At 41.8% G+C, this 27403-nt stretch overlaps 2 protein-coding genes across 2 annotated transcripts in view; one reads left to right on the top strand and one right to left on the bottom strand.

Annotated features, from left to right (window-relative positions):
• Window positions 1-27403, bottom strand: part of LOC136863274 (uncharacterized) — a 250174-nt gene that overhangs the window by 74602 nt on the left and 148169 nt on the right. The gene's annotated exons all lie outside the window — the stretch shown is intronic.
• Window positions 21094-23326, top strand: LOC137498415 (uncharacterized). The gene is made up of 2 exons (XM_068225895.1): window positions 21094-21411; window positions 21497-23326. Exons 1-2 carry the CDS (start codon window positions 21402-21404, stop codon window positions 23170-23172), a joined length of 1686 nt encoding a protein of 561 aa, XP_068081996.1. The 5' UTR covers window positions 21094-21401; the 3' UTR covers window positions 23173-23326.

Genomic DNA, 27403 nt, shown 5'->3' with positions numbered 1-27403 from the left:
TAAAATGATCTCTGCTGAAGAATTTATGTTTAACTGACAAAATTATTTTATTTATTACTTTTTTTTTTTTTTTACAATTTGCTTTACATCACACCGACGCATGTAGGTCTTATGGCAACGATGGGATAGGAAAGGGCTAGGAGTTGGAAGGAAGCGACCGTGGGCTTAATTAAGGTACAGCCCCAGCATTGTCCTGATGTGAAAATAGGAAACCACGGAAAACCATCCTCAGGGCTACCGACTGTGGGGCTCAAACACAATATCTCCCGAATGCAAGCTGATAGCCACGTCACCCAAAGAGCGTAGCTAGTGGCTCGGTGATTGATTAGAACTCCATCACAGATCGCTCAAAGTGATGTAGTTTACCATATAGTAGAGTGAATAATAATAATAATAATAATAATAATAATAATAATAATAATAATAATAATAATTATTATTATTATTATTATTATTAACTATTACTATTATTTATATCGGAAGATTTTATGCAATTATTCGTAGATGTAGCAGAGATATATGCTTTAACTTAGTTATATTTCGCATCCCGTTGAAGTTTCTCCACGACAGTGGCAATTTTGATGGCTTTAATTTATTCTTACCGGGTTGTAAGAGAAATAACTTTACTTCATATCACGAAGATCACCTATCATGTATTACCTGAAACCACCCACAACGTTTTATCATACTTCCACGGAGACAAACTCCAAGAGATACCTAAGGATACAAAATTATACTCTCTTAATTATTAAAGTCTGAAAGTGCTAATTAGTTCTTCAAGAAACTGATAGTTTTCAAGGCACTATAATAGGATTTGATAGGAATTTTAGAGTGACGTTCATAATGAGCAGTGAGCGTTAACCGGTTCTTCATGGAAGTTAAGCTGAAATGCATAGTAATTAGTAATAGCTATTCGATGCTGGGTTGGAGACCCCTGATAGGAATGCAGGAAATTGTCGGGAGGAAGTGTTAACAGCCCGAAGTGACAGACAGGTGACAGTTCCACTACTATAATAATTATAATTTCGTGTGGCTATTTCTAGCCGAGGGGCTGCCTGGCCGAGGCGGTAAAGGCGTTTTCAATTCGCTCGGAAGGACGTGGGTACGAATCCCCACCAGGAAGTCGTAAAATTTAAGAAACGAGATTTCCACTTCCGGAGGTGCACATGGGCCTGAGGTTCATTCAGCCTACACCAAAAATGAGTACCAGGTTAATTCCTGGGGGCAAAGGCGGCCGGGCGTAGAGCTAACAACTCTACCCCATCAAGTGCCGAGGTTACAGACAGTGGAAGCCTCTACCTTCCACCCCGCCAAGGGCCTTCATGGCCTGTACGGAGATTGCTTTGCTTTGCTTATATTTCTAGCCGAGTGCAGCCCTTGTAAGGCAGAGGGTGGGCGGCATCTTCTATGTGTAGGTAACTGCTTGTTATTGTGGTGGAGGATAGTGTTGTGAGTGGTGTGTGAGTTGCATGGATGTTGGGGACAGCACAAACACCCTCCCCCGGGCCATTGGAATTAACCAATGAAGGTGAAAATCCCCGGCCCGGCCGGGAATCGGACCCGAGACTCTCTGAACCGAAGGCTAGTACGATGACCATTCAGCCAACGAGTCGGACAGTTCCACTACTGCTATTACTGTTCAGTTACGAAACATTTTACCTTCCCTACTCCAGTGGTTGGGTGTCCGCTAACAAACTGAAGTTGCAGAACTTGTATGAACTTATTATCCAGAATATTCAGCAGTGCCAGGAAATCTAATTGTGGACTGTTGAGCTCATGAGTATAGACAGCGCAGAGTTTTCCACAGTACCCAACCATAGTAGTTTTTAATGCTGAAAGCCGGGCTGAGTGGCTCAGACGGTTAAGGCGCTGGCCTTCTAGCCCCAACTTGGCAATTTCGATCCTGGCTCAGTCCGGTGGTATTTGAAGGTGCTCAAATACGACAGGCCCATGTCGGTAGATTTACTGGCACGTAAAAGAACTCCTGCGGGACTGAATTCCGGTACTTCGGTGTCTCCGAAGACCTTAAAAAGTAGTTAGTGGGACGTAAAACAAATAACATTATTATTATTATTTAATGCTAAAAACATTTCGTAGCAGACAAAGTAGGGTCTCCATACTACGAAAATCGTAAAATTAAGCAGTTTCCTCAAATGTGTCGAAATACTTTTTTGCTAGTGGTTTTACGTCGCACCGACACAGATAGGTCTTATGGCGACGATGGGATAAGGAAGGGCTAGGAGTGGGAAGGAAGCGGCTGTGGCCTTAATTAAGGTACAGCCCCAGCATTTGCCTGGTGTGAGACTGGGAAACCACGGAAAACCATTTTCAGGGCTGCCGACAGTGGGGTTCGAACCTACTATCTCCCGATTACTGGATACTGACCGCACTTAAGCGACTACAGCAGCTTAAAATCGCTTGTTTCTTTCTTTACTTGTTTTTTTTTGTTCAAATCCTAGCCAAATTAACTTATTTACATAATTATTTCTGTAGCGTGTTCCTTGGTTCAATATCTCAGGCGATTTTTGATTTCTTGAAAAAGTCCACACGAATGTAGTTATAAGGGCTTAAGTGAATCTCTGCATTGACTCACATTAGCGCTCGCAGTGGTAGAAAAATGCAAACTGCTAATACAATCGACCGGATAACGATGATTAAGACAAGGATTGTAATTTTTAGGAATAAATAAAAAATATATTCTCATACTTTACTATTATAGTTTATTTACCTAAAATTCGTAGCTCATATCCCTCGGATCTTTTCAACATTGAGTTGCTTGCTTGAAGGATTGCTGCGTGACTGCTGATATCATGTTCAACAGTCCTTCAAAGTTACTTTGAATTCGACCCATAAGGATGTACAATTTCATTTGAAAAATCCCACAACCCCACTGAGAATCGAACCGTAATCATTATGGTGAGTAGGCAGAGGCGATGTTATTCAGCTAACACACCTCAGGGGAGGAATCTCTACGATTAGAAAAAGTATTCCTGTTATAAAATATGATTAATTTCGATGGTCAAATTATTGTCACTAAACTACTAACTATAAACATCAGTGGTGGTGATCAACTTCTTCTTCTTCTTCTTCTTAATTTCCCAATTTCTGGGGGTCGGCATTTCGTATGAATTTGGCCCAGTTTTATGGTCGAATACCCTTCCTGACACCAACCCAAAGTGGAGGATTGTGGTCTCCATTGCGTGTTTCTGTGGGGGATGCGAGCTTGTTGTGTTGTGTGTAGGTAAAGTGAGGTGTACTATGATGAACACAAACAACGCAGTTCCAGACCCAGATGAATTAATCATAAGCATTAAAAATCCCTGGCCAGACCAAAGAACGAACCCACGTTATTCTGAGCCGAAAACTACTACCTTGACCATTTAACCAAAGAGCTGAACGATGATAAGACACTACTAGTCACTAAAATCGGAGCACCTAACAGAAGTTGGGCTATGACACTAATTTTCATACGGTGTGAACATTTGACAATCCTGAAGAAAACAATTAGAATTGCAGTGTGGAGTGTCCCTGTATACTGGCAATAGACAACGCAGTAAATACAGGCATACCATCAAATTTTACAGAATCGCTTTATTGGCATGAGAGACTGCAACGCGTCTTATAGAGATAATTCAAGACATGTAGGTCGCAGAGTGCCCATCGGACAGAGAATCTAAAGCGAATGGTACAAAAATGTACTGAGGGAACGATCTTGTGGTTAGAAACAGACCAAATCGAGAACATATCTTCATCTCAGGAGGATGGCTTTAGCCAGTTGGGTAGTAATATTAACTCTGTTAGTTCAGCAGTGGCATAATGGCGTTCAATTCCCCATGTCATCTGATAGAGTTACAGTCTGGATAACTAGCACGTATCCATCGTGCCGAGAATCTTAAGGGAATGGTACAAAGAGGAGTGCAACTCCTCCACAAGCTTTCCTTGACACTGAGCACATAGCTAGGCTGCAGTAGAGGAACGAACGACGTCACTAGGTGATAAATGTCACACCAGTCTTATTCGGATGCCCTTTCGGACGAAGCACACTTTAGTAATCATTTTACTGCGTTTTACGTCTCAGTATCTTCTTTTGTGGCATTCGTAGATGCATAGATGCTGGGAGTTTGTCTCGCAGAAGTTCATTTGCTTGCTGGTAAATCTGCCGACCCGAGATCACGTACTCGAGCACCTTCAAATAAGTTATCACTGGACTGGGGCAGAATCGAACCCACCAATTTGAGCTCCGAAGGCCAGCACTCTACCGTCTGAGCTACTCAGCCCGGTATCGCACTTCTGTTTAGGCGAAAATGATGGCAAGATCTGAGTTCGCAGCTAAGCGTCCGACAGTGTATTCACAACACGTGGCGTTCTTAGGGGCTATCAGGTAGTACCAGCATGGCGAGTGCCACTTACGTCAACACCATTCTGGGGCCAGTCCCCTTTCATATCCTTAAGGCATTCAGAATTCTTTTTTTGCTAGTGGCTTTACGTCGCACCGACACAGATAGGTCTTATGGCGACGATGGGATAGGAAAGGCCTAGGAGTTGGAAGGAAGCGGCCGTGGCCTTAATTAAGGTACAGCCACAGCATTTGCCTGGTGTGGAAATGGGAAACCACGGAAAACCATATTCAGAGCTGCCGACAGTAGGATTCGAACCTACTATCTCCCGCATGCAAGCTCACAGCCTGGCATTCAGAAAAACAACGCAAGAACACATACTGGAACGCCAGCATGTGCGGTACGCATTTCGTGGAAACAACGACTACCGTATTATCCGAGTTCGTCCAATTTGTCAAAATGAGAATGCCTTAACTCAAACAACTCGAATGTTGAAATGAACGATGCATTGGTAATATCGATGATGATGATGATGATGATGATGAACATGATAATAATAATGGCATATTGCCTCCGGGTATTTTTCTCGTAGACGGCCTATTAGGCGACCTGCATGTTTATGAAGATGAGGGTCCTACCTAGGATGATTTCTAATGCTGAATGCGCCACACACGCCCCGCCCCCGAACCATTGGAATTAACCAATTAAGTGTAAAATCCCGGACTCGGCCGGGAATCGAATCCGGGACCCTCTGAACCGAAGGCTTGTACGGTGACCATTCAGCCAACGAGTCGGACATGATTATGATGATGATGATGTTCGTTGTTTAAATGTGCCTAACAGCTAGGTAATCGGCCCCTAATGGTACGAGGTGAAAGAAATGAAAATTAAAACTTCAAAACGTATCCACTGACTAGAGTCTGAAATGAATGACGATGAAAAAATGATCGTGAAATAAAAACAATGAGTGGGTTCTATCCACAGTGGCGCAAGTAGTGGGATGATACTTATCTAAAGGGGACCAAAATCCAGGTTACCGGCCCTTCATAATGGTACTAATCACAGATAATGTAGACCCATGGCACAGTATGTCACACACAATGGCACCACACACAGGTAACACGAACTTATGGTGTTTCGCACATAAGGGCACCACTCGCAAACGACGCAGAACCTTGGTCGTTATTTATTATATTATCATTTATATCAATGAAATTCTAAAGCTGGAAAGGATCATTAGTACTTCATCTTATCTGTTCAATACGTTTGACGTAATTCAAGGATGTTCTTACTGGTCTCAAAAATATAATCCATGTCAGAACAATTCTGTGGATGTACGGCAAATTTGCCTGTCTCAAAATATATTTTCAGGCGAGAGCGTTAAACATTCAAATAACTCCAATAAAGCAGGGATTTACAATGTTAAGGTGCTTGATGTAAATATATAAAACAACGATATATGACGAAATGTAACATTTTTATTTTCATCTGCAACTTACAACACTTACGTATTTTTGATCATATAGTTTAAAAGAGGTAAAAATAAGTAAAATACGAAAAAATAAGTAAATAATTAAATAGGTTTTATCTTACTTTATTTATGTTTTTGTTTACGCAGGAGAAACAGCATCTGTAAGCTTGAGTAGGTTTCCCCAATGAAAAATTAGAACGATATTCATAATTTTGTTTGATGAGACGTACACAAATTAACTCGGCAATATTTAGTCATTGAAAATTGTTTTAAATATTAAGTTCTAGGCAATGAGCAAAATACCGAACAAATTAACTTGGTTGCTGACCATGAGAAGAATGTGGTATCCATTGCGTGTTTCTGTGGGGATGCTAGCTCGTTGTATTGTGTGTCGGTGCGACGTAAAATAACTAGTAAAAAGAGAAAATCGTCCGCCTCTGTGGTGTAGTGGTTAGTGTGATTAGCTGCCACCCACGGAGGCCCGCGTTCGATTCCCGGCTCTGCCACGAAATTTGAAAAGTGGTACGAGGGCTGGAACGGGGTCCACTCAGCCTCGGGAGGTCAACTGAGTAGAGGTGGGTTCGATTCCCACCTCAGCCATCCTAGAACTGGTTTTCCGTGGTTTCCCACTTCTCCTCTAGGCGAATGCCGGGATGGTACCTAACTTAACGCCACGGCCGCTTCCTTCCCTCATCCTTATCTATCCCTTCCAATCTTCCCATCCCCCGCAAAGCCCGTGTTCGGCATAGCAGGTGAGGCCGCCTGGGCGAGGTACTGGTCATTCTCCCCAGTTGTAGCCACCGACCCAGAGTCTGAAGCTCCAGGGCACTGCCCTTGAGGCGGTAGAGGTGGGATCCCTCGCTGAGTCCGAGGGAAAAACCGACCCTGGAGGGTAACCAGATTAAGAAGAAGAAGAAGAAGAAGAAGGAGAAGAAGAAGAAGAAGAAGAAGAAGAGAAAATGAACTATATTCACCATATCAAATCATTCTTTCCTGAATATTAATTATTTGAATACGAAAAATTACATAAGGAAGCACACAAATGAAGTAACATGTGGTACGAAGAAGGGCTGTATGTTTGTGAAACACAGCCAGTACGTCCGTCTTGCTGCTGTTGGCACAATAAAAGCGAGAAGCTTCCGCCCAACTCCGTAGAAGCAGTAAACGGGCGGCCCAAATGACTGAGCCCTTTTTGACCTACATATACGAAATGCGTGATATCCCCTTAAATTGTCGTGAGTTATGTGTGTTTGGTAGCTGCACGCTCCATATCACACGATAGTCGTGAACGGCGATAAGGGAGTGCTTGCCTCGCTGAAGAAAGAGTTGCCGAGACGTCGTGTACCTTCGGTTCCACTGAAAAACGTGGAGTTGTATCTCATCGCAAGTGCTTCAAATAATAATAATAATAATAATAATAATAATAATAATAATGTCCGGCTCCATGGGTAAATGGTTAGCGTGCTGGCCCAGCGAGACCCGGGTTCGATTCCCGGCCGGGTCGGGGATTTTAACATTAATTGGTTAATTCCGATGGCTCGGGGGCTGGGTATGTGTGCCGTCTTCATCATTATAATTCATTACAGGTAGGGCCCCATACTCACAGTCAGGCAGGTCGCCTATAAGGCGTCACCTCGAAAGACCTGCACAAGGCCTCTTCGGAGACCACACGCCATGATAATAATAATAATAATAATAATAATAATAATAATAATAATAATAATAATAATAATAATAATAATAAGTCCGCCTCTGTGGTGCAGTGGTTAGTGTGATTAGCTGCCATCCCCGGAGGCCTGGGTTCGATTCCCGGCTCTGCCACGAAATTTGAAAAGTGGTACGAGGGAGGTTCGATTTCAACCTCAGCCATCCTCGAAGTGGTTTTCCGTGGTTTCTCACGTCTCCTCCACGCAAATGCCGGGATGGTACCTAACTTAAGGCCACGGCTGCTTCCTTCCCTCTTCCTTGCCTATCCATTCCGATCTTCCCATTCCGCCATAAGACCCCTGTTCAGCATAGCAGATGCAGCCACCTGGGTGAGGTACTGGTCATCCTTCCCAGTTGTGTCCCCCGACCCAATGTCTCACGCTCAAGGACACTGCCCTTGAGGCGGTAGAGGTAGGATCCCTCGCCGAGGGACCCTGGAGGGTAAACGGATTAATAATAATAATAATAATAATAATAATAATAATAATAATAATAATAGTATCCCTTAACTCCTGACGTGAGGTCCATGGGACAGCTTAGTCCCGAATTTTCCGCCCTTCGCTTATATCAGTGGACTTGAAAAATCTGTTTCTTTGTCTAGCTTCCTAACTTCCAGTCTGCTCTGTACTCCCATTGTGATCAAAGCTGCCAGTGTTTTCTGGAGGACACTCTTGTAAACGCGCGGTCCCTGGGACCTCACATTCGTAGTTGTGTAACTAAGAACAATTCTTTATGTTCCTCATTTGCGAAGTGTTTGCCTCCGTAGTGTACCGGTTAGCACCAATCCTTTCATGCATTATTCATTTTTAAATTTTTAATTTTTTAAAATTTGCCCTTGTGTCTGTTAGGTCATCAGCCCAGAGGCTGGTTGGATCCTCAAATAGCACCACCATAGGCTGTGCAGTTATAGGAAAACCACAAAAACCAATGGCAGAGCCCAAATGAGGCGTACTAGGCAAGATGAGGAGTGAGGTAGTTTGCCATTGCTTTCCTCACTGGACCAGAAGGTGCTACTGCAGCACGACTGATCCTATGAGCAACACCTTTCATAACATTCAGATACTATTTGTGCTCCTAATGTCATTACTCAGCACCACTCATACCCCAGCAGCTTCCATATTGTCACAGCTATGGATGAGACTGGGACTTTGGTGGAAGCTACACTTTGCTCTGGCCTGTGACAAGAGACGGATACAAAAATACTGCATCCATCAAGAAATGGCAACAGGCTGAATTTGCCCTTACAAGGCAGATTCTCCAACGAGGACGGGCGGCATCTGCCTTAAATGGGAAACTTTATTTTACTGTAGTGTTGTATGTGGTGTGTGAATTGCAGGAATGCTGAGAACCAAAAACAACCAGTTCCCGAGCAAATGGAATACACCATTTAAGATTAAAATCCCCGATTCGGACTGGTCGAACCTGGGGTCATCCGAAGCCACTGCTTCTTAACCCCAGGCCTTGGGCTCGATTCCAGACCAGTCCAAGCATTTTAATTCCACCAAACGAGCTGGATGAGTTGTTCGAGTCACGTGTTATGATTTTGCATTCGAGAGGTAGTGCGTTCGAACCTCACTGGCGGCAGCCCTGAAGATACTTTTCCGTGGTTTCCTGGTTTCACACCAGGCAAATCCTTGTGCTGTACCTTAACGCCACGCGCACCCCCTTCCCGATCCTATCCCTTCCCATCTGCACGAGGCTGAAAGCCTTCCACTTAAACTAGTAGTATTTCTTGTAATATTTTCTTTCCATGGAATTGCTTGTTGTACTCTTGTTGTTGTCGGGTAATTATGGTTACTTTATTATTACATTACTGGAAGTGACCTTGCCACCAGTATATTTCCCATTTGAATTGTATTTATTAAAGATAATAATAATAATAATAATAATAATAATAATAATAATAATAATAATAATAATAATAATAATAATAATAATAATAATAATAATAATAATAATAATAAGTGTTTCTTGCACATTATAATTCTTTCTTTCTTAATCTGTTTATTGTCCAGGCTTGGCTTTTCCCTCGGACTTAGCGAGTGATCCCACCTCTACCGCCTCAAGGACAGTGTCCTGGAGCTTCAGACATCGGATCGGGGGATACAACTGGGGAGAATGATCAGTACCTCGCCCAGGCGGCCTCACCTGCTATGCTGAACAGGGGCCTTGGTGGGGGATGGGAAGATTGGAAGGGATAGACAAGGAAGAGGGAAGGAAGCAGCCGTGGCCTTAAGTTAGGTACCATCCCGGCATTTGCCTGGAGGAGAAGTGGGAAACCACGAAAAACCAGTTCCAGGATGGCTGAGGTGGGAATCGAACCCACCTCTACTCAGTTGACCTCCCGAGGCTGAGCGGACCCCGTTCCAGCCCTCGTACCACTTTTCAAATTTCGTGGCAGAGCCGGGAATCGAACGCGGGCCTCCGTGGGTGGCAGCTAATCACACTAACCACTACACCAGAGAGGCGGACAGTGTTTCTTGGAGATTATAATACTACAAAACAAATTGGACTTAGCCGGGATGAGTGGCTCAGACGGTTGAGGCGCTGGCCTTCTGACCCCAACTTGGCAGGTTCGATCCTGGATCTGTCCGTGGTATTTGTAGGTGCTCATGTACATCAACATCGTGTCGGTAGATTTACTGGCATGCGGCACTAAATTCCGGCACCTCGGCGTCTCCGGAAACCATAAAAATAGTTAGTGGTACGTAAAGCCAATAACATCCTCATTATTATTATTATTATTATTATTATTATTATTATTATTATTATTATTATTCAAACTAGACTTGCCCTTGTTAGGACTGGAACTTGGTTCACTTTGCCTAGTGTGATCAACTGAATCACCACGGCCATGAAAGCTAATCGATACGTCTGAAACAATCTCTACGCTGCCCAATGGGCACTCCAATATCTGCAGGCAAATTACATCATCTTGTCACAGCTTTCTTACTGTCATCGTTATCAACAGCTGGAGTATTAAGCACGTATAGCAAATCCGATGATCCCTATTCGTATTCAGGTTGAAGGTGGACTCAATTGCAGCTGTCTCCTCAAGAAGAATTTGAAGAACGTTCAGAGAAAAAATTATACTCCTGCTCCTTGGCTGAATGATCAGCATTTGGGCCTTCGTTCTAGAAGGTCCCAGGTTCTAGTTAATTCCTCTTATTCGAAAACGGTGTTTGTGCTTCTTGCAACTCATTAATCTTCATATACTGTACGTACAACACACTACCGACCACCACAGAATAATATGAAGCAGTGAATACATCCCTTCATACAGAGTTGACATGAGGAAGGGATCCAACCGTAAAACAGGGACGCGTCCGCACGACGTGCAACACGGTTCGCATCCGCAACTCCACTGGAGTGTAGGAAGAACAATGGAAGAAGAATTAATCATGCATCTTTTAACTGTTTTCAATGCCACGTTAACTAATCGTTGAAGAGTATAAAATACTATATTCCAAGGACGAATACTCTACTTACGGACTACATGCGTAACAGCAGAGTGACACAGTCGTTGGCTTCTCACCAACGTGCATGTGGTTCGAGTCCCGACCAGTAAATGTGGAATTTTTGAAATGAAAATTCACGTCCCAGTGTTTTGGATTCTATGTAAATAACAAGTCCCGTGGCTATGGTCACGATATCAACAGTGATGAAAAAATACAAGCTAGCTTGCTTTTATACTTATGTACAGTATTAAATGTGAACTCATTTTCTGATTTGTTAATATCCGTATAAAATGTACATTTGAAAAGAAAATTACGTTTCTATTAAAGACTAAAACTTTACACAGTAACAATTTGCAATGGTAGTTCAACATTTAACTTGGATTTGATCATTGGTAATTCCCTTCTAATCGACTGTAAGAAGACACTCTTCACGTCAAGTATATCGAACTACTACATTTCATTGATTAGTTAATACAGTCTGTGAAGGCAATAAATAAATAAATAAATAAATAAATAAATAAATAAATAAATAAATAAATAAATAAATAAATAAATAAATAAATAACATAAAAGCTAGGCTGGTAGTTTCTATCATACTTAGAACATCATTTTTAACCCAACGTTATAATAGTTGCTGTTGTGTCATGTCTGTCATACTCAGGTATCGGGTAATTAACGTACACTATTTACCCTTCTGGACAGCGCACACTGCAATCAGTAATTAGTTTTCCGTCACGAACTCCCTCGGGGTAAGTTAAAACGCAATTCTACTTCTCTATTTTTCTTTGGAGTGTCCGACTCGTTGGCCATCGGTTCAGAGGGTCTCGAGTTCGATTCCCGGCCGGGTCGGGGATTTTAACCTTAATTGGTTAATGCCTACGGCACGGGGGCTGGGTGTGTGTGTTGTCTTCATCATCATTTTATCCTCATCACTATGCGCAGGTCGCCTACGGGGGTCAAATAGAAAGACTTGCACTTGGCGAGCCGAACCCGTCCTGGGATATCCCGGCACTAAAAAAAAAAACAAAAAAACTATACGACATTTCATTTTATTTCTTTGGAGTATCCTGCCTGGTTGGCAGGGTTCGTTTAACGCTTCTGCCAGGCATTTAAAATTAGATTGAAGGACAGGAATGGGGCATAATCAGCTTTCGGCAATACAATTGAAAATACAACTTAGCTAAATTGCCAATTACCGACCACCATATAAATGGTTAATTAAGCCCACGGCCGCTTCCTTCCCTTTCCTAGTCCTTTCTTATCCCATCGTCGGCGTCAGTGGGGGTCGAACCCACTATCTCCCGGATGCAATGTATACCTCTTAAGCGTATCTTGTATCTTTTGTGACTTCCTATAACTGCAGAAGAAGTGTAGTGCGGTTTTTGGATACAGTTAATCTTGCCAAGCAAAACAAAACATTACTAACTAACTAACTAACCAACTAACTTTAGACCTAACAACTTAACAAACAATACACAAGGAACTTGTCGTGAGCTCATTATTCAAGCTCCTTCCGTGCTGCCAATGCGTAATTTAATCTTAATCAGAATAATATTTGAATAGGTCATTTGAGGAACGCCACATGCCCATTGTTGGTGAAAATGTAGTTACCGTCAACTGGGGTAACTACGGTCAATGGTGTACTGAAAGCATACATTTAGGGGTAGCTTCACGTTTTTATCATATAAAAAATATTTTTTTTTTGCTAGGGGCTTTACGTCGCACCGACACAGATAGGTCTTATGGCGACGAAAAATAAAAATTTGTATGGAATTGAGGGGTAAATAAAAAAGAACAGGTTTCGATAAAATCACTGAGAGTCCTCTTGTCTTTTGGCCATAAGCCACCCCAGTTAACGGTACCACTGGATTCTTGTACTATGAGGTGAAACAGAGCAGAGAGCGGAGAAATATCATATTTACCGGGCGAGTTGGCTGTGTGGTTAGGGGCGCGCAGCTGTGAGCTTGCATCCGGGAGATAGTGGGTTCGAACCCCACTGTCGGCGTCCCTGAAGATGGGTTTCCATGGTTTCCCATTTTCAGACCAGGCACTGTACCTTACTTAACCCTCAAGCACACGCGCCAAATTTTAGGACGCAGACACACGCGTGGGGGGTGCTTTCCACCCCGCATATCATTGTATTGTAAAATATGAATTACTGTATTATTTGGAGATTTTAAGATAGATTATATAAGAATGACTCTTTCTGCGGGGATCCAGCCAGAAAGATATAAGAGCGGGGAGAGCACAGGAGAGTTATTTGTACATTTCACTAGGAAATAAAATGACCTGGGGAGGATTCCACCCCATACGCGTGTGTTTGAGGGTTAAGGCCACGGCCACTTCCTTCCCACTCCCAGGCCTTTCCTATCGCATCGTCACCATAGCACCTATCTCTCTCGTTGCGACGTAAAGCACATTGTAAAAAGCTCTGTTTTTATCTGATGGTGTGTAGACAGTTTTATTTTTTCCTCAGAAGTTACTACTTAGGGCATATGTGGTTTGTCAAATGATTCATTCATTTATTTCTTGAATTCCTGACTTTTTCGCTACATTCGTTCCGTTTGCCTGGCCGATCCCTTGCTAGTGTCGTCTACACTTCTTTCCACGCTTTACTCAGGATTCCTTACTTTTGGCTCGAACATTCCATCCACGTTCTTCATTTTAGTACCTCCTCCTGGGTGAGCTAACATGAAAATCTTCACGACTTAATCCACAGTCACCGTGTGTTTGCAGCTCTAGTTGTTTAGCAGTAGCGACCTATTGCCCCAAAGGCCGGAGTGTAGCCTACCCAGTGTTGGTTTGAAGCTCATTGGTATTCTGTCACGTTGTCACCAAAGGACTGTGATCCATCCCAAATGAGGAGGTCACGATCAACTAATGTGGTTCACGAAGGGGACATGCCTCAATTTATCAAACGACTTTGCACACCATGGAGCACTCAAAGGGATCAATGGTCTAGTGTACAGCATACAACAGCCTCACAAGGAAGAATGTAATTGACGACCGAACACATTTTATTGATTATCTTCCAAAGAAAAATCATATAGGCCTATTAAACTGAAAATTCACTTATAATAGAGCATTAAGGCAAAAGTAATTACAATAACGCACTTTTCAAAATAATTATTAACAACAGTAGAGTTTTCTGCAAAACTCAAAAGTTTTCACAACTATTTTCAAACGTTATATTGCACATATTATGTAGAACTACACATTTAAAATTAGTAGATTGACTCGTTTGGATACTCAGCATCATTATTGTCCTAACTTCGCTTTCAGCAACCTTGCAATATTGCAGAAAGAACAGTTTTGCCTCCTTGGAAGATGAATCGAAATATTTCGTAAGTTTCTTAACATCCTCACTTTTCTTAACATTGACGTGATTTGACAAATTGATAGGCAATGTCTTATCCATACTTCTGAAGTTAGGGGTGCACGGCTGTGAGTTTGAATCTCACTGTCGGCAGCCCTGAAGATGGTTTCACGTAGTTTCCCATTTTCACACCAGGCAAATGCTGAGGCTGTACCTTAATAAAGGCCACGGCCGCTTCCTTCCAACTCCTAGGCCCTTCCTACCCCATCGTCGCCGTAAGACATATCCGTGTCGGTGTGACGTAAAGCCACTAGCAAATAAGCTGTACTACTTTTCAACACCTCAACAACAGCAGGATTACCAAAATAATTTGTTTGAACTTTGCACTGAATTCTAATTTTTTTTTCATATACTTTAAAACCAGCACTTCTCTCATCTTGAAGGTAACTTGTTTTTCCTAATCCGGTCATATACTTCCCAGCTCTTTCCAAGAACAATACAGTACATCGCCCATGCTAATTCAATACTTTGTGATATTGAGACGGGACTGATATAGTTCGCAATTTTCTCAGTCGTTTCTTAATATTACGAAAACCTTAAACGGTTGCCAAAGAAAAAAGGCCTCGTAAATATAAATAAAATCCGGAATAGTACGTAGATGCTGAGTTGATAAATTTTTTTCGCTGTAGATGTGGAGTATTGCAAAAACTCTATTAGAGTGGTGGATGCTCAGTTTATCTAAATTCTGATGAATGCAATTGATTTCCCTCTTATTAAACTATACAACCTCATATATTACTCATTTTCGGAAATTTTGTAGTTGTTGAGTTTTGCAAAAACGTTCCTCAATTCGCTTAATTTGAATACCTTTCAGGAAAGAAAGTAGGATTGCTATTTACAGTTCTCAAGTCGAAGAAAAACAAAATTCCACACATAATTATATTCCAGCGCAGATGATGTGTCACACGTGGGAGCTGAACTCGCCACAGGTATGAAGTTTGATTCCCAGTGCTGAGAACAACGTTGGCAATCGTAGCTGCCAAACAATTGCGATTATGCAATCTTAAATACAGGGTATCGAACAATATATTCACTCATTAAATTCACGGGGCTGGTGAGTACATAGTCACTTCCCCTTAAAATAAGAGATATACGCAATCCGAGGGTATTTAAAAAGAATACGATAAGCTGGAGAAAGCAAGATTTTCAAATACGGACCACAATTGCAAAACTAATATTAAGTTTATCTATCAATAAGGAATTACAAATATAGAAACCAAGCATGTTGGCTGCGCGGTACGAGCCTTCTAGCTGTAAGCTCGCCTTCAGCAGATTGGCAGCGTAGAAAATGTGTTTCCGTGGTTTCCCCATTTTCACACCAGGCAAATACTGGAGCTGTACATTAATTAACGTCACAACAGCTTCTTTCCCCGTTCAAGCCCTTTCTTATCTCATTGCCGGAAAATTACTTGTCTTGCTACGATGTTAAACAGCTTGCAAACAATGTAGAAATTTAGTCAATTAATTTTAGTAAGAAATGTTATAGTTTAAGAAATAATTGTATGTATACCATTTATAATATTTTTAAATTGTATGACGTTATAATACAACATGGTTTGGTATAATAGTAGGTTTACCGAGCGAGTTGGCCGTGCGGATAGGGACGCGCAGTTGTGAGCTTGCATTTGGGAGGTAGTGGGTTCGAACCCCACTGTCAGCAGCCTTGAAGATGGTTTTCCGTGGTTTCCCATTTTCACACCAGACAAATGCTGGGGTTGTATCTTAATTAAGGCTAAGGCATCTTCCTTCTCACTCCTGGCCCTTTCCCATCATATGCCATCGTCGCCATAAGAACTATCTGTGTCGGTGCGAAGTAAAACCAATAGTACAAGGAAGTAGGTTTCCGTAGTCTTAGACCCGTCTTCAGTGATGATAAGCTGATTGATATCATCGCCTTTAAATCCGACACATCTCAGGATTACATAATAGATCCTGACCATCGGGTTTGAGGCCCATGAGAGTCAAACCGATGAAGATGATGCAGAGAAAAGGCTTAAATATTAACCAACAATAGAATAATTTAAAGGAACAAAAAGCAAAGTCACCTCCGTACAGGCCACGAAGGCCCTTGGAGGAGTGGAAGGTAAAGGCTTCCACCATTGTTAACCTCGGCACGTGGTGGGGTAGAGTGGTTAGCACTACGCCCGGCCGCCTTTGCCCCCAGGAATTAACCTGGTACTCATTTGTGGTGTAGGCTGAGTGAACCTCAGGGCCATATGCACCTCCGGAAGTGGAAATCTCGTTTCTTAAATTTTACGACTTCCTGACGGGGATTCGAACCCACGTCCTTCCAGGCGAACCGAGCACGCCAATTTAAAGGAACACTACCCGAAAACTATCACAATATACGGTCTGATGATTGGTGCCAGAAGGACCAGTCCAGAGACCTTCTGCGAACTGAGTGCGCTGTAAAATGTCTTCATGATCGACATTGCAACCAATATCCGGAATATTGAGGCACCAGTCTTGTGTAACTCCACTCACTGTACGAATCACAAAAGAGGTACCGAAACTTGTGTATAAACCTGCAGGGGATTAATGTACTCTAGTTACTTCTTGTAACGGTGTTCTATGTCTCCATGGCAACCTGTGTTTGATGTATGAAGAATTAAAATGTCCGTCTCTGTGTTGTAGTGGTTGACGTGATTAGCTGCAGGCCCGGATTCGATTCCCGGCTCTGCTACGAAATTTCAAAAGTGGTACGAGGGCTCGAACGTGGTCCACTCAGCCTCGGGATGTCAAGTGAGTAGAGGGGGTTCGATTCCCACCTCAGCCGTCCTCGAAGTGGTTTTCCGTGGTTTCCCACTTCTCCTCCAGGCAAATGGCGGGATGGTACCTTACGTAAGGCCACAGCCGCTTCCTTCCCTCTTCTTTGTCTATCCCTTCCAATCCCCTCATCCCCCCAACAACGCTCCTGTTCAGCATAGCAGGTGCGGCCGCCTGGGCAAGGTAATGGTCCTCCTTCCCACTTGTATCTTCCGACCCAATGTTTCACGCTCCAGGACACCGCCTTTGAGGCAGTAGAGGTGGGATCTTCCTCTGAGTCCGAGAATAAACCAACCCTGGAGGGTAAACGGATTAAGAAAGAAAGAGGAATTAAAAGAAAAAAGAAAAGAATAAAGGGACTGGAGCAATAATTGTACGCTTACTTCTGATGATTAGTGTAAGATTTCTTCTGTTCTCTGGAGATGATGTTTTCCCCATTATCAAGACATTATGAGGATTTCTAGGACTGAATTTTATTCTTCCATTTCAATAGGAAGGTAAAACCAACACTGCTTACAGTCTCTGAGGTGATGTTTGTGTATTAAGCGATTGTTTTGACAGATGGTACTTTACACTACTCAGTGATCGCTCCCTCTGTAAGGGAGGGCGAATGATGAACGACGTGTCAGCTATGACAGCAATATGACAAGTTTGGAGTGAGCCCCAGGCTTCCCCCTCCGTCGCTGAACTTTCAAACGCTGTCGTCATGTTTACAGCTACTACATGAAATAAAGACAAGTCAAGTCAGACGTTCTTCTCTCCTGCAGATGGCAGTGAAATATAGAACAGACAGAACTCGTATGGCCTCAGGAGAACGTACTCCCATCTATACACTTTCGGTATATATATAGTGTTGTTGTTGGTTCACCTTTGGGACTTGAAATGTTGTAGACACCAGTCATAGGGCAAGACTGTCTGGCTCAATGGCTTAATGAATAGCGAGCTGGCCTTTGATCACAGGGGTCATGGGTTTGATTCCCGCCATGGTAGGAATTTTAACCATCATTGGTTAATTCCGCTAGAAGGGGAATTGTGTGTATGTTCCGTCTTCATCATAATTTCATCCTTATCGCGACGCGCAGGTCGCCAACGGTCGTCAAATCAAAAGAACTGCACCTGGCGAACAGAATATGTCCTCGGACACTCCCGGCACTAAACGCCATATGCCATTTCATTTCTATGGGTAGGACTACTTAACGCCCGCCTCTGCGGTGTAGTGGTTAGTGTGATTAGTTGCAACCCCCGAAGGCCCGGGTTCGATTCCCGGCTCTGCCACGAAATTTGAAAAGTGGTACAAGGGCTGGAACGGGGTCCACTCAGGCTAGGGAGATCAACTGAGTAGAGGGGGGGTTCGATTGCCTCCTCAGCCATCCCCGAAGTGGTTTTCCGTGGTTTCCCACTTCTCCTCCAGGCAAATGCCGGGATTGTACCTAACTTAAGGCCACGGCCTTTTCCTTCCCTCTTCCTTGTCTATCCCTTCCAGTCTTCCTATCCCCCCTCACAAGGCCCCTGCTCAGCATAGCAGGTGAGGCTGCCTGGGCGAGGCAATGGTCATCCTTTCCAGTTGTATCCCCTGACCCCAAATCTCACACTCCAGGACACTGTCCTTGAGGCGGTAGAAGTTGGATCCATCGCCGAGTCCGAGGGATAAACCAAACCTGGATGGTCAAAAGAAAGAAAGAAAGAAAGAAAGAAAGAAAGAAAGAAAGAAAGAAAGAAAGAAGATTGTTTAACAATACACATGTTTTTGTTGTTGTTAGATTTCGTGAGCCAGACTCCACATTTTTAACTCGGGACGATGGGATAGAAAAGGGCTAGGAGTAGAGAGGTAGAGGCCGTGGCCTTAATTAAGGTACAGCCGCGTGATTTACTTGGTGTGAAAATGGAAACCACGTAGAATCATCTTCAGGAATGCCAACAGTGGGATTCAAACCCACCATCTTCCGAATGCAAGCTCACAGCCAACTCGTTCGGTATTCTGAAATTACGGGATAAAGTGTGAATCTTAATTTGCACTCTCGGGCAGACCCTGCAGTACACTGTGTGAATTTGTCCGATGAACTGCGTCTGCGTGGTGTGTTGACGTAAACTGTGGCTAGGTTGGTAAGGAAACAGTCGTAATGAAGGGAAAATCTACCATGGCAGCATTTTCGTAGAGATGAAAATAGCAAACCACGAAAAAACATTTAATAGTTGGCTAAAAGCATTTTCAAAATACTATATCCGAATTATTTGAACACCTACTCGACTGGTCGTCTCTAATGTGCAGAACTATGCAGATTGGTATTGAAAGAAGTAATGCCAATTCAAGATAATTAAAAGATTTAGATAATATAAAAATACAAGTAAATGGATAGGAACAAATAATACAAATACATTTATAGTGAATATGATTAATATATTTATGTTTACTTCGCAATTCGTGCGAAAAATTCCAGTAGGCACACATTCAGTTGTTATCATTCCATAGCGATGCAACTGATACCAGTTACGTACCACGTTTTCTGAGCTTTATCCTCTGGACTTAAGTTATGGAATCGACTTTTGGCACAGTCCCTTGTCGTTTAAGAGTATTTAAATACCAAAAGTGTATGTTAAAACAGTTACTGGCTTGCTGAAGAATTGCTTTGAGAGCATTAATTTGGTACCCTGGCATCATTTAATACCTACGATGATAGAACGGATATTGAATGCATATTATTATTATTATTATTATTATTATAGAATTGAAATATGAACTTCAATTAAGACTACACGCTTCTGAAAATGCATCAATCTATATATATGAAATAACTTGTCCTAACTGACTGATTCATCTTCGCCGAGCCAAAAATACTGGACATAAAGAAATTAAATTTTGGGGATACATTTATACTACAGAGTGGGTGCTCATTAAGAGAGGATTTTTGAATATTCCATCGCTAAGGGGGTGTAAAGCTGGGAGAATTGTTTAAATGAGTACATCTATAGGTATCTCAAAAACTTGACATATTAGAGACGTAAGAATTGGCATCTCCATTAAAATTAAAGAAACAAGTATTTTTTCGTTTTCTGAAAATCATCTTAAGGGGATGAAAAGAGGTAAAAATGGGCTCAATTATTTTTTATGAGGATTCTTATATATCAAAAACTGACGATATTACATGCATGAAAATTGGTATTTGTAATTTCCTTTAAAAGCAAAGAAACACGTATGTTTTTGTTTTCGGAAAATCCACTTAACGGGCGAAAAGATGTAAAAAAAATGGGTTAATTTTTTAAATGAGTAAATTTACAGTATATAACAAAATCCAAGATGTTACAGACGTGAAAACTGGCCTTTGAAATCTTCTTCCAAAATAATGAAACGCTTATTTTTTGGTAAAATCCACTTAAGGGGGCAGAGGTGGGGGTGGGGTGTAAAGGACTGTAAAATGAGCTGAATTATTTTTATGAGGATATTTATATACAAAAAAAAAAAACTGGAGATGTTAAGGGGGGTTATGACTGAAATTCGTGGAATTTATGTCGAAAAATCACTTTTTGAGTTTTGTGCTTAAAAATTAGCTCCATGTTTTCTCTATCAGAAAATGTTATAAATTTCCTTCCAGCGCCATTTTTAAACCTCCGAGCGGCTATTTAAAGGGAGAGCGCGTGGGATTTAATGTCCGGTCCACGCCCTCTTTCTACTGAGACGCCACAGTCTTCGTTGTTGTTGAGTTGTTTGTTCGGAATTTTGAATATTGCGCGAAACATTTCCCTCTGAGGACGACAGACACTCAGCTACGCAGTCTCCTTTCATTTGTTTACTACGTAGTCAAAATAAATACTAAAATAAGAGAAATAATTTACTAGTCCAGCAAAGGGAACTAAAAATGTGTTGCAAAACAAGAGTAGATTTATTTGAGCCACACAAGTGTATTTTCAAGGTTGCATATTTTCTCTTCTATCTTTGTTTACATTTTTCAGTTAGTATTTATTTACATCGCGTTGTGGACGCATGTTCTTGTTTTAATTTGTATACATTTTGCTCGAGAAATCTTATTCCTGAGTGATAAAATTATTTATCCAGTGAAAAGCAGTACCTAAGTTCATTTTACTGTGTATATATAGTGTTAATATTTTAAATTCAGTGTATATAACGAGATAGTGCTTTGTTTCGAGTGTATTGGTAGTTATATACTTTGTTAGGTTAGGCAAACATCCTGTGTTATGATGGATAAAGGGCCCAGAACTTCTTATAGGTCAGAAAAGAAACGCCCTTCTAGGAGAAGTCTGGCTGCAAAATTGAGATATTCAGCAAGGAAATGTCAGGAGGTAAAGCCATGTACAGCTCCATTTAGGCCTAGTGAGGAGGTTCCTGTTTCTAGTACCTTACCACCTCCAGTTATTACTGTTTCAGAAAGAAAAATCGACTCATTTTCTGATTCTTACCCTACCTCTAAATGTTCTAATGTTGCGCCTGTAAATTACACCTTAGTACATAGTGATGTGTGGAGTGAACTTGTGAAAGAACTACTATGTGGTGAGTGTCGAACCAAGTCAATTTTCATTCAATTTAGAGAAAGCCATGGTTTTTCCTCTAAAATTATTGTTAAATGCAGAAATTGTGATTATGTTTCTGCAAATGTATATAGTTCTCCAAGAGTGAAAAATAATAATTCACAGAGGCCTGCTTTCCATGTCAACAATGCTATGGTTGAGACATTTAGCACTCTAGGTAAGGGTCAACGAGGGTTGGAAAAGTTCTCAGTTGGTATGGGCATGAACACTTTAGGACCTAGGCCTTTTTCAGCCCACCTGAAACTTTTAATTGATGAGGGAAAATTAATGAGGAAAGAAGTACTAGATATGGCTGCACAAGTTGTACGCAGTTCTCATGGAGCTAATGACAATGAAATATTAGATATTTGTGTATCATATGATGCGAGCTGGCATAAACGTGGTCACACATCCAACTATGGAGTAGGGTTTGCTATTGACATTCAGACTGGTATTGTGCTAGATTACCATGTGCTGTCAAAGTACTGTCAGAAGTGTGTGGTAGCTGAAAGGGACTTGGGAAAACATAGTTCAGAATTTGATATATGGTATGAAGGTCATAACAATTCTAGTGAGTGTGAAAAGAATTATTGTGGGTCCTCCAATGCTATGGAAAAAGATATTGGAGAGATTCTGTGGAGGAGGTCACTTGGCAAGGGGTTCCGCTACACTACCATGTTGTCAGATGGGGATGCTAAGACTCATGTTCATTTAAATCAGATTCAAGTATATGGACCAGGTATCACCATAGTAAAGGAAGAGTGCATTAATCATGTATCAAAACGCCTTGGCACTGCTCTTCGCAATACTGTTAGAGATTGGAAGGCAAAGGGTGAAACACTAGGTGGGCGGAAAGAGGGCAGCTTGACGGAAACCACCATGACCAAGCTTGGGCATTATTTCAGACATGCCATAGTCAACAACATCCCAGATGTGGCTAAAATGAAGAGGGCAATTTATTCTACCCTTAGACATTGCATGTCAACAGATCTCAACCCTCAGCATATAACTTGCCCCAAAGGTGTCGATTCTTGGTGCTTCTTTAATAGACAGCAGGCAGAGGGGAAACCAGTTGACAGTCATAGTCGAATGACTTGCAAGCTTAGGCCATCTGTTGTGACCAAGATTGCACCAGTATATCAGCGACTGGCTTCAGATGAAATGTTGCGACGTTGTTGTGCTGGTAAGACCCAGAATGCCAACGAGTCACTTCACAGCATGGTTTGGTCTAAGTGTCCGAAGGAAGTATTTATTTCCAAGTCAAAACTTGAACTAGGTATACTCAGGGCAGTCTCAGAGTTCAACATGGGACACTACAAGACAGCTGAGACACTTCATGCCATCAGGAATTCACTTCTTTCTTCAACCACCCAGTCATTGTGTAAATCACAAGACAACCGTCGTGTAGCTCGGAGCAGGAAGAGGACCAGTGAACAACACAAAAAGGAGAGAAAACATCACAAACTGGTAAAAATATCAACAGAAGAAAGATTTAGGAGGTCTGAAGGTGCAACGTATGCTGCAGGACAGTTCTAAAGTGAGTTGATTTTCTTATGCATTTTTCTCACATTTGTTTTTTCTCATGTATTTGTGTCTTAAAAATGCTCCTTGCGACACAATTGTGACCTGAAATGAATGAAACTTGGTGAGTCTACTCTTATATGTGCTAGGATGGGAAGTTATCATAGGTTTTGACATGGACTGGTTTTTTCTATTGATTTCCTGATGTAGAATTTGGGTCATGCTGTGAATTTTTAAATAAAAAATTTAATGAAGATTTCAGAATTTCTGGAAGGAAAACTATAACTCTGATAACAAAACCGTTTATAACTTTTGTTTCTGTATGCAAGAGCTACATTTCAGCAAATTTTTAGCTTCATCAGACAAAAACTTCATCGCAAGGGACTTTTCTGCATGAGTGCATTTTAAATGACAAAAAAAATAATAACTTCAGAACCAAGGTACATACACAGCTAAAATTTAGTACAGGGTCTAACTGTATTACAATACATGTGTACATAAAATTTGGTTCCAATAGCATGTAAATTGTAGAAGTTTTCAAATTCAGTCATAACTCCCCTTAAAGACATTCAAATTGGCATTTGGAATCTCCTTTAAAAATAAAGAAAAAAGGAATTTTATGAAATCGACTTAAAGGGGAGTGAGTAAGGAGTTGAATTTTTCTTACGAAGATATTATATCTCTAAAATGGAAGACGTTACAGACGTGGAAATTGGTGTGTGTATATATATATATGTCCGCCTCTGTGGTGTAGTGGTTAGCGTGATTAGCTGCCACCCCCGGAGGTCCGGGTTCGATTCCCGGCTCTGCCACGAAATTTGAAAAGTGGTATGAGGGCTGGAACGGGGTCCACTCAGCCTCGGGAGGTCAACTGAGTAGAGGTGGGTTCGATTCCCACCTCAGCCATCCTCGAAGTGGTTTTCCGTGGTTTCCCACTTCTCCTCCAGGCGAATGCCGGGATGGTACCTAACTTAAGGCCACGGCCGCTTCCTTCCCTCTTCCTTGCCTATCCCTTCCAATCTTCCCATCCCTCCACAAGGCCCCTGTTCAGCATAGCAGGTGAGGCCGCCTGGGCGAGGTACTGGTCATTCTCCCCAGTTGTATCCCCGACCGAGAGTCTGAACCTCCAGGACACTGCCCTTGAGGCGGTAGAGGTGGGATCCCTCGCTGTGTGTCCGAGGGAAAAGCCGACCCTGGAGGGTAAACAGATGATGATGATGATGATATACTATATATATAAAGGCAATGGGCGACCACTAAGGAAGCGTTTCAAAAAATTCCACCCCTAGGGGGATGAAACGGCGGTAAACCCTAAAAATCAGAATATTAATTCATTCGAAACCATTGACCAAACAAAGTTGAAATTGCACTCAATGACTGCTTCTTTATGTACTAGATACATATTATTTTTTCTCTGAAACCGTCTGACATACGAGCTTGAAATTTAACATGATGGTTGTTCTATAGGCCTATGTCTTATATTTTGAATAGGAAGTGGCCTTAACCCTCCGTTACACGCGTCGCGGCGTGAGAGTCCGCACTTTATTAATTTTTTGGTATCACAGGCAAATAAAGCCAGGCGGAACGGGCTGCCTTCTTGTACCTTCCTTCTGCAACAATACAGTGGCCGTGGCGGTGTTAGAATAGCTCAATAAACGCTGAGTTGTTGATTAGAGAAGTTTATATTGTCAACTGCAGACTTGCGGAGTCTCAGTCCGCAGGCGTGTATTGGTGACTTGTTATTCTTACTCTTTTGGTAAGCCATCCATTCTTCCGTTATTGTTTATTATAAAATTATGTTTTCTTTTATTAACTACAACTGCAGTAGTGGGGGAATTATGACATATTTTCTACTTGTGATTATTTACAGTGGGGGTAAGCACGATATTACAAAATGAACTATGAATAATGATTTTGTGTCGTCCTTCCAGGGAGGTACTGCGATTTATTCCGAGAGTTACGAATCAAATCGAGCAGTGGTTGGACGACGATAAAGTTGGTGCGAGTGATGATAGTGGTCGGGACGTCGTAAACGATAGTGAACATAATTCTGAGAGCGAACAGTCCACGTGTGAAGAGAACGTGACTGAAAGTGAGCAGCATGAACTGTATGTTGGAAAGGACGGGACCCAGTGGAATCATCGGCCTGAAATGAATCGTAATAGAAGGGGCAGGAAACCTGAACACATATTATAAAACACTTGCCTGGAGTAGTAGGAGTTGTAAAGAATTCTAAGAGGCCAGCTGAAGCACTGCAATTGTTCTTTAGAGACGAAATGCTACAAGAAATCGTAACATGCACAAATCGTTACATATCGACGATTCGTTCTAAATTGTCTCGACCTCGAGATGCAGCCGATACTAATCTTGTTGACATGAAGGCATGTTTAGGTCTTCTGTTCCTTGGTGGGGTACTGAAAGTATCCCATACGAATTTGCAAAATCTCTGGCAAATTGATGGCACAGGGATCGAGTATTTCAGGCCTACAATGGGCATAGATCGTTTACTTTCTTGATGAAATTTGACATCAACTGCCAAAACCAGTATAAACTGACGGACGAACTCCTTGCGGAGCGATACTTAGCAGAAACGTTCATTAGAAATGTAGGAAGCACTACAGTTTAGCGGAACTAGTGACCATTGATGAAATGCTAGATGCATTTAGAGGTAGATGCGGCTTTCGTCAATACATTCCGTACAAACCGGCTAAGTACAGGATAAAGACACCCTGAGACACCCAGTAGGAAACACTATGCAGTGCTTGTTGACTTCAAGAAAGCGTTTGGTTCAGTGAACAGAGAAAAACTGATTGGAAAACAGAAGCAAAGGACTGACGAGAGAAATCGTATAACGAAAGCAATTGAATCCTGGCTCCAACAAAACCTCATCCAGATAAATAACAGTGTCGAAATCTCCGAGAAAATCTTACAAATGAACGGAGTCCTGCATGGTGACCCTTTGAGCCCCCCGCCGTTTAACATCTATACAGCTGATGTAAGAAGCATCACAGAAATAGTTCTGTATGTAGACGATATGGTGATAGGATCGAATAACAAAGAAGATGTTCAAAATATACTACACAAATTAGAGACTTGGGAAGAGTAAATGGCATGGATGTAGACAAAGAAAATACAGTACAAATGACATTTCTGAACGGTGGAAAAACAACGTCTAAAGATGGCATAATTCTATACAATGATACTCTACAGGTAGTAGGACACTATAAGTATCTTGGAGTTACGCTTCAGACAACAGTAACATCTTTTGGTATGCATATCCAGGAGAGAGCAAAAGCAGCCATCAGAGCCGTATGAGGCTCCCGAACATTAACGATCTATCAACAAATACAGTGATGCAGTTATTCAAAATGGTCGTGCCGCCAGTCGCAACAGATGGCATTGAAATCGTCTGGGAAAACTGAAGATAAGTGACTTGAAAAGAATAGAAAAGGTCAAGGCTATATTCATGAAACGAGTATTGGGAGTCGGGAAAGCGGCGCAATCACGCCTGGTATACGAACTCATGAAGGAGACATCTTGTAGAAGACACCTGGGTACAGCACTGGTTACCATCCACAGGACCCTATCAGGAACGGGTCAATATCAGAGAAAGAAAGAAAAAGGAGATAGGACTAGAGTTCTAGCGTAATTCAGCCATGATGGATGTGAGTTGGAAAAAAGAGTGCAAGACCAAGAGACACGTTACAACAAGAACATCAATCCATGGGTACCACCATAAAATATGCGAGAACAGATTCCATGAACCGAACGAAGAATGCAAGTGTATGCTATGTGGACAGAGCTGTGGGAAATATCATATAATAATATGTGCAAAGAGAACAAAATCTCTTACAGACTATAGCAAAAATTAAAACTGATGTTCTTTATTTAATGTGTATTAATGCTCCCTTTGAGCGCACATTTCTTATTAATAATAACAAATTATACGTTTGGGGGCAATTATTCAATAACTATCTCGCAATACGTAGAGGACTGAGCCAGCAGCTAAAGTAAGCATTGGAAGGGCTTTCTAAACCTGTTGATTCCCAATGCATTTAACGATAGGTGGATGCGCAGTGATAATGATGAATGAATGAATGAATGAATGAATTAATTAATTAATTAATTAATTAATGACTGTCTGACTGACTGACTGACTGACTAACTGACTGACTGACTGACTGACTGACTGAATCAATGAAGTAGAATATTATTCTCTTCCAATCGTTGATGACCAGCAACTAGG

This window comes from Anabrus simplex, chromosome 2, assembly GCF_040414725.1.
Source record: "Anabrus simplex isolate iqAnaSimp1 chromosome 2, ASM4041472v1, whole genome shotgun sequence".
Taxonomy (NCBI): domain Eukaryota; kingdom Metazoa; phylum Arthropoda; class Insecta; order Orthoptera; family Tettigoniidae; genus Anabrus; species Anabrus simplex.
Note: the sequence above shows the minus strand (reverse complement) of the source record. Positions and strands in the feature narration are given on the sequence as shown.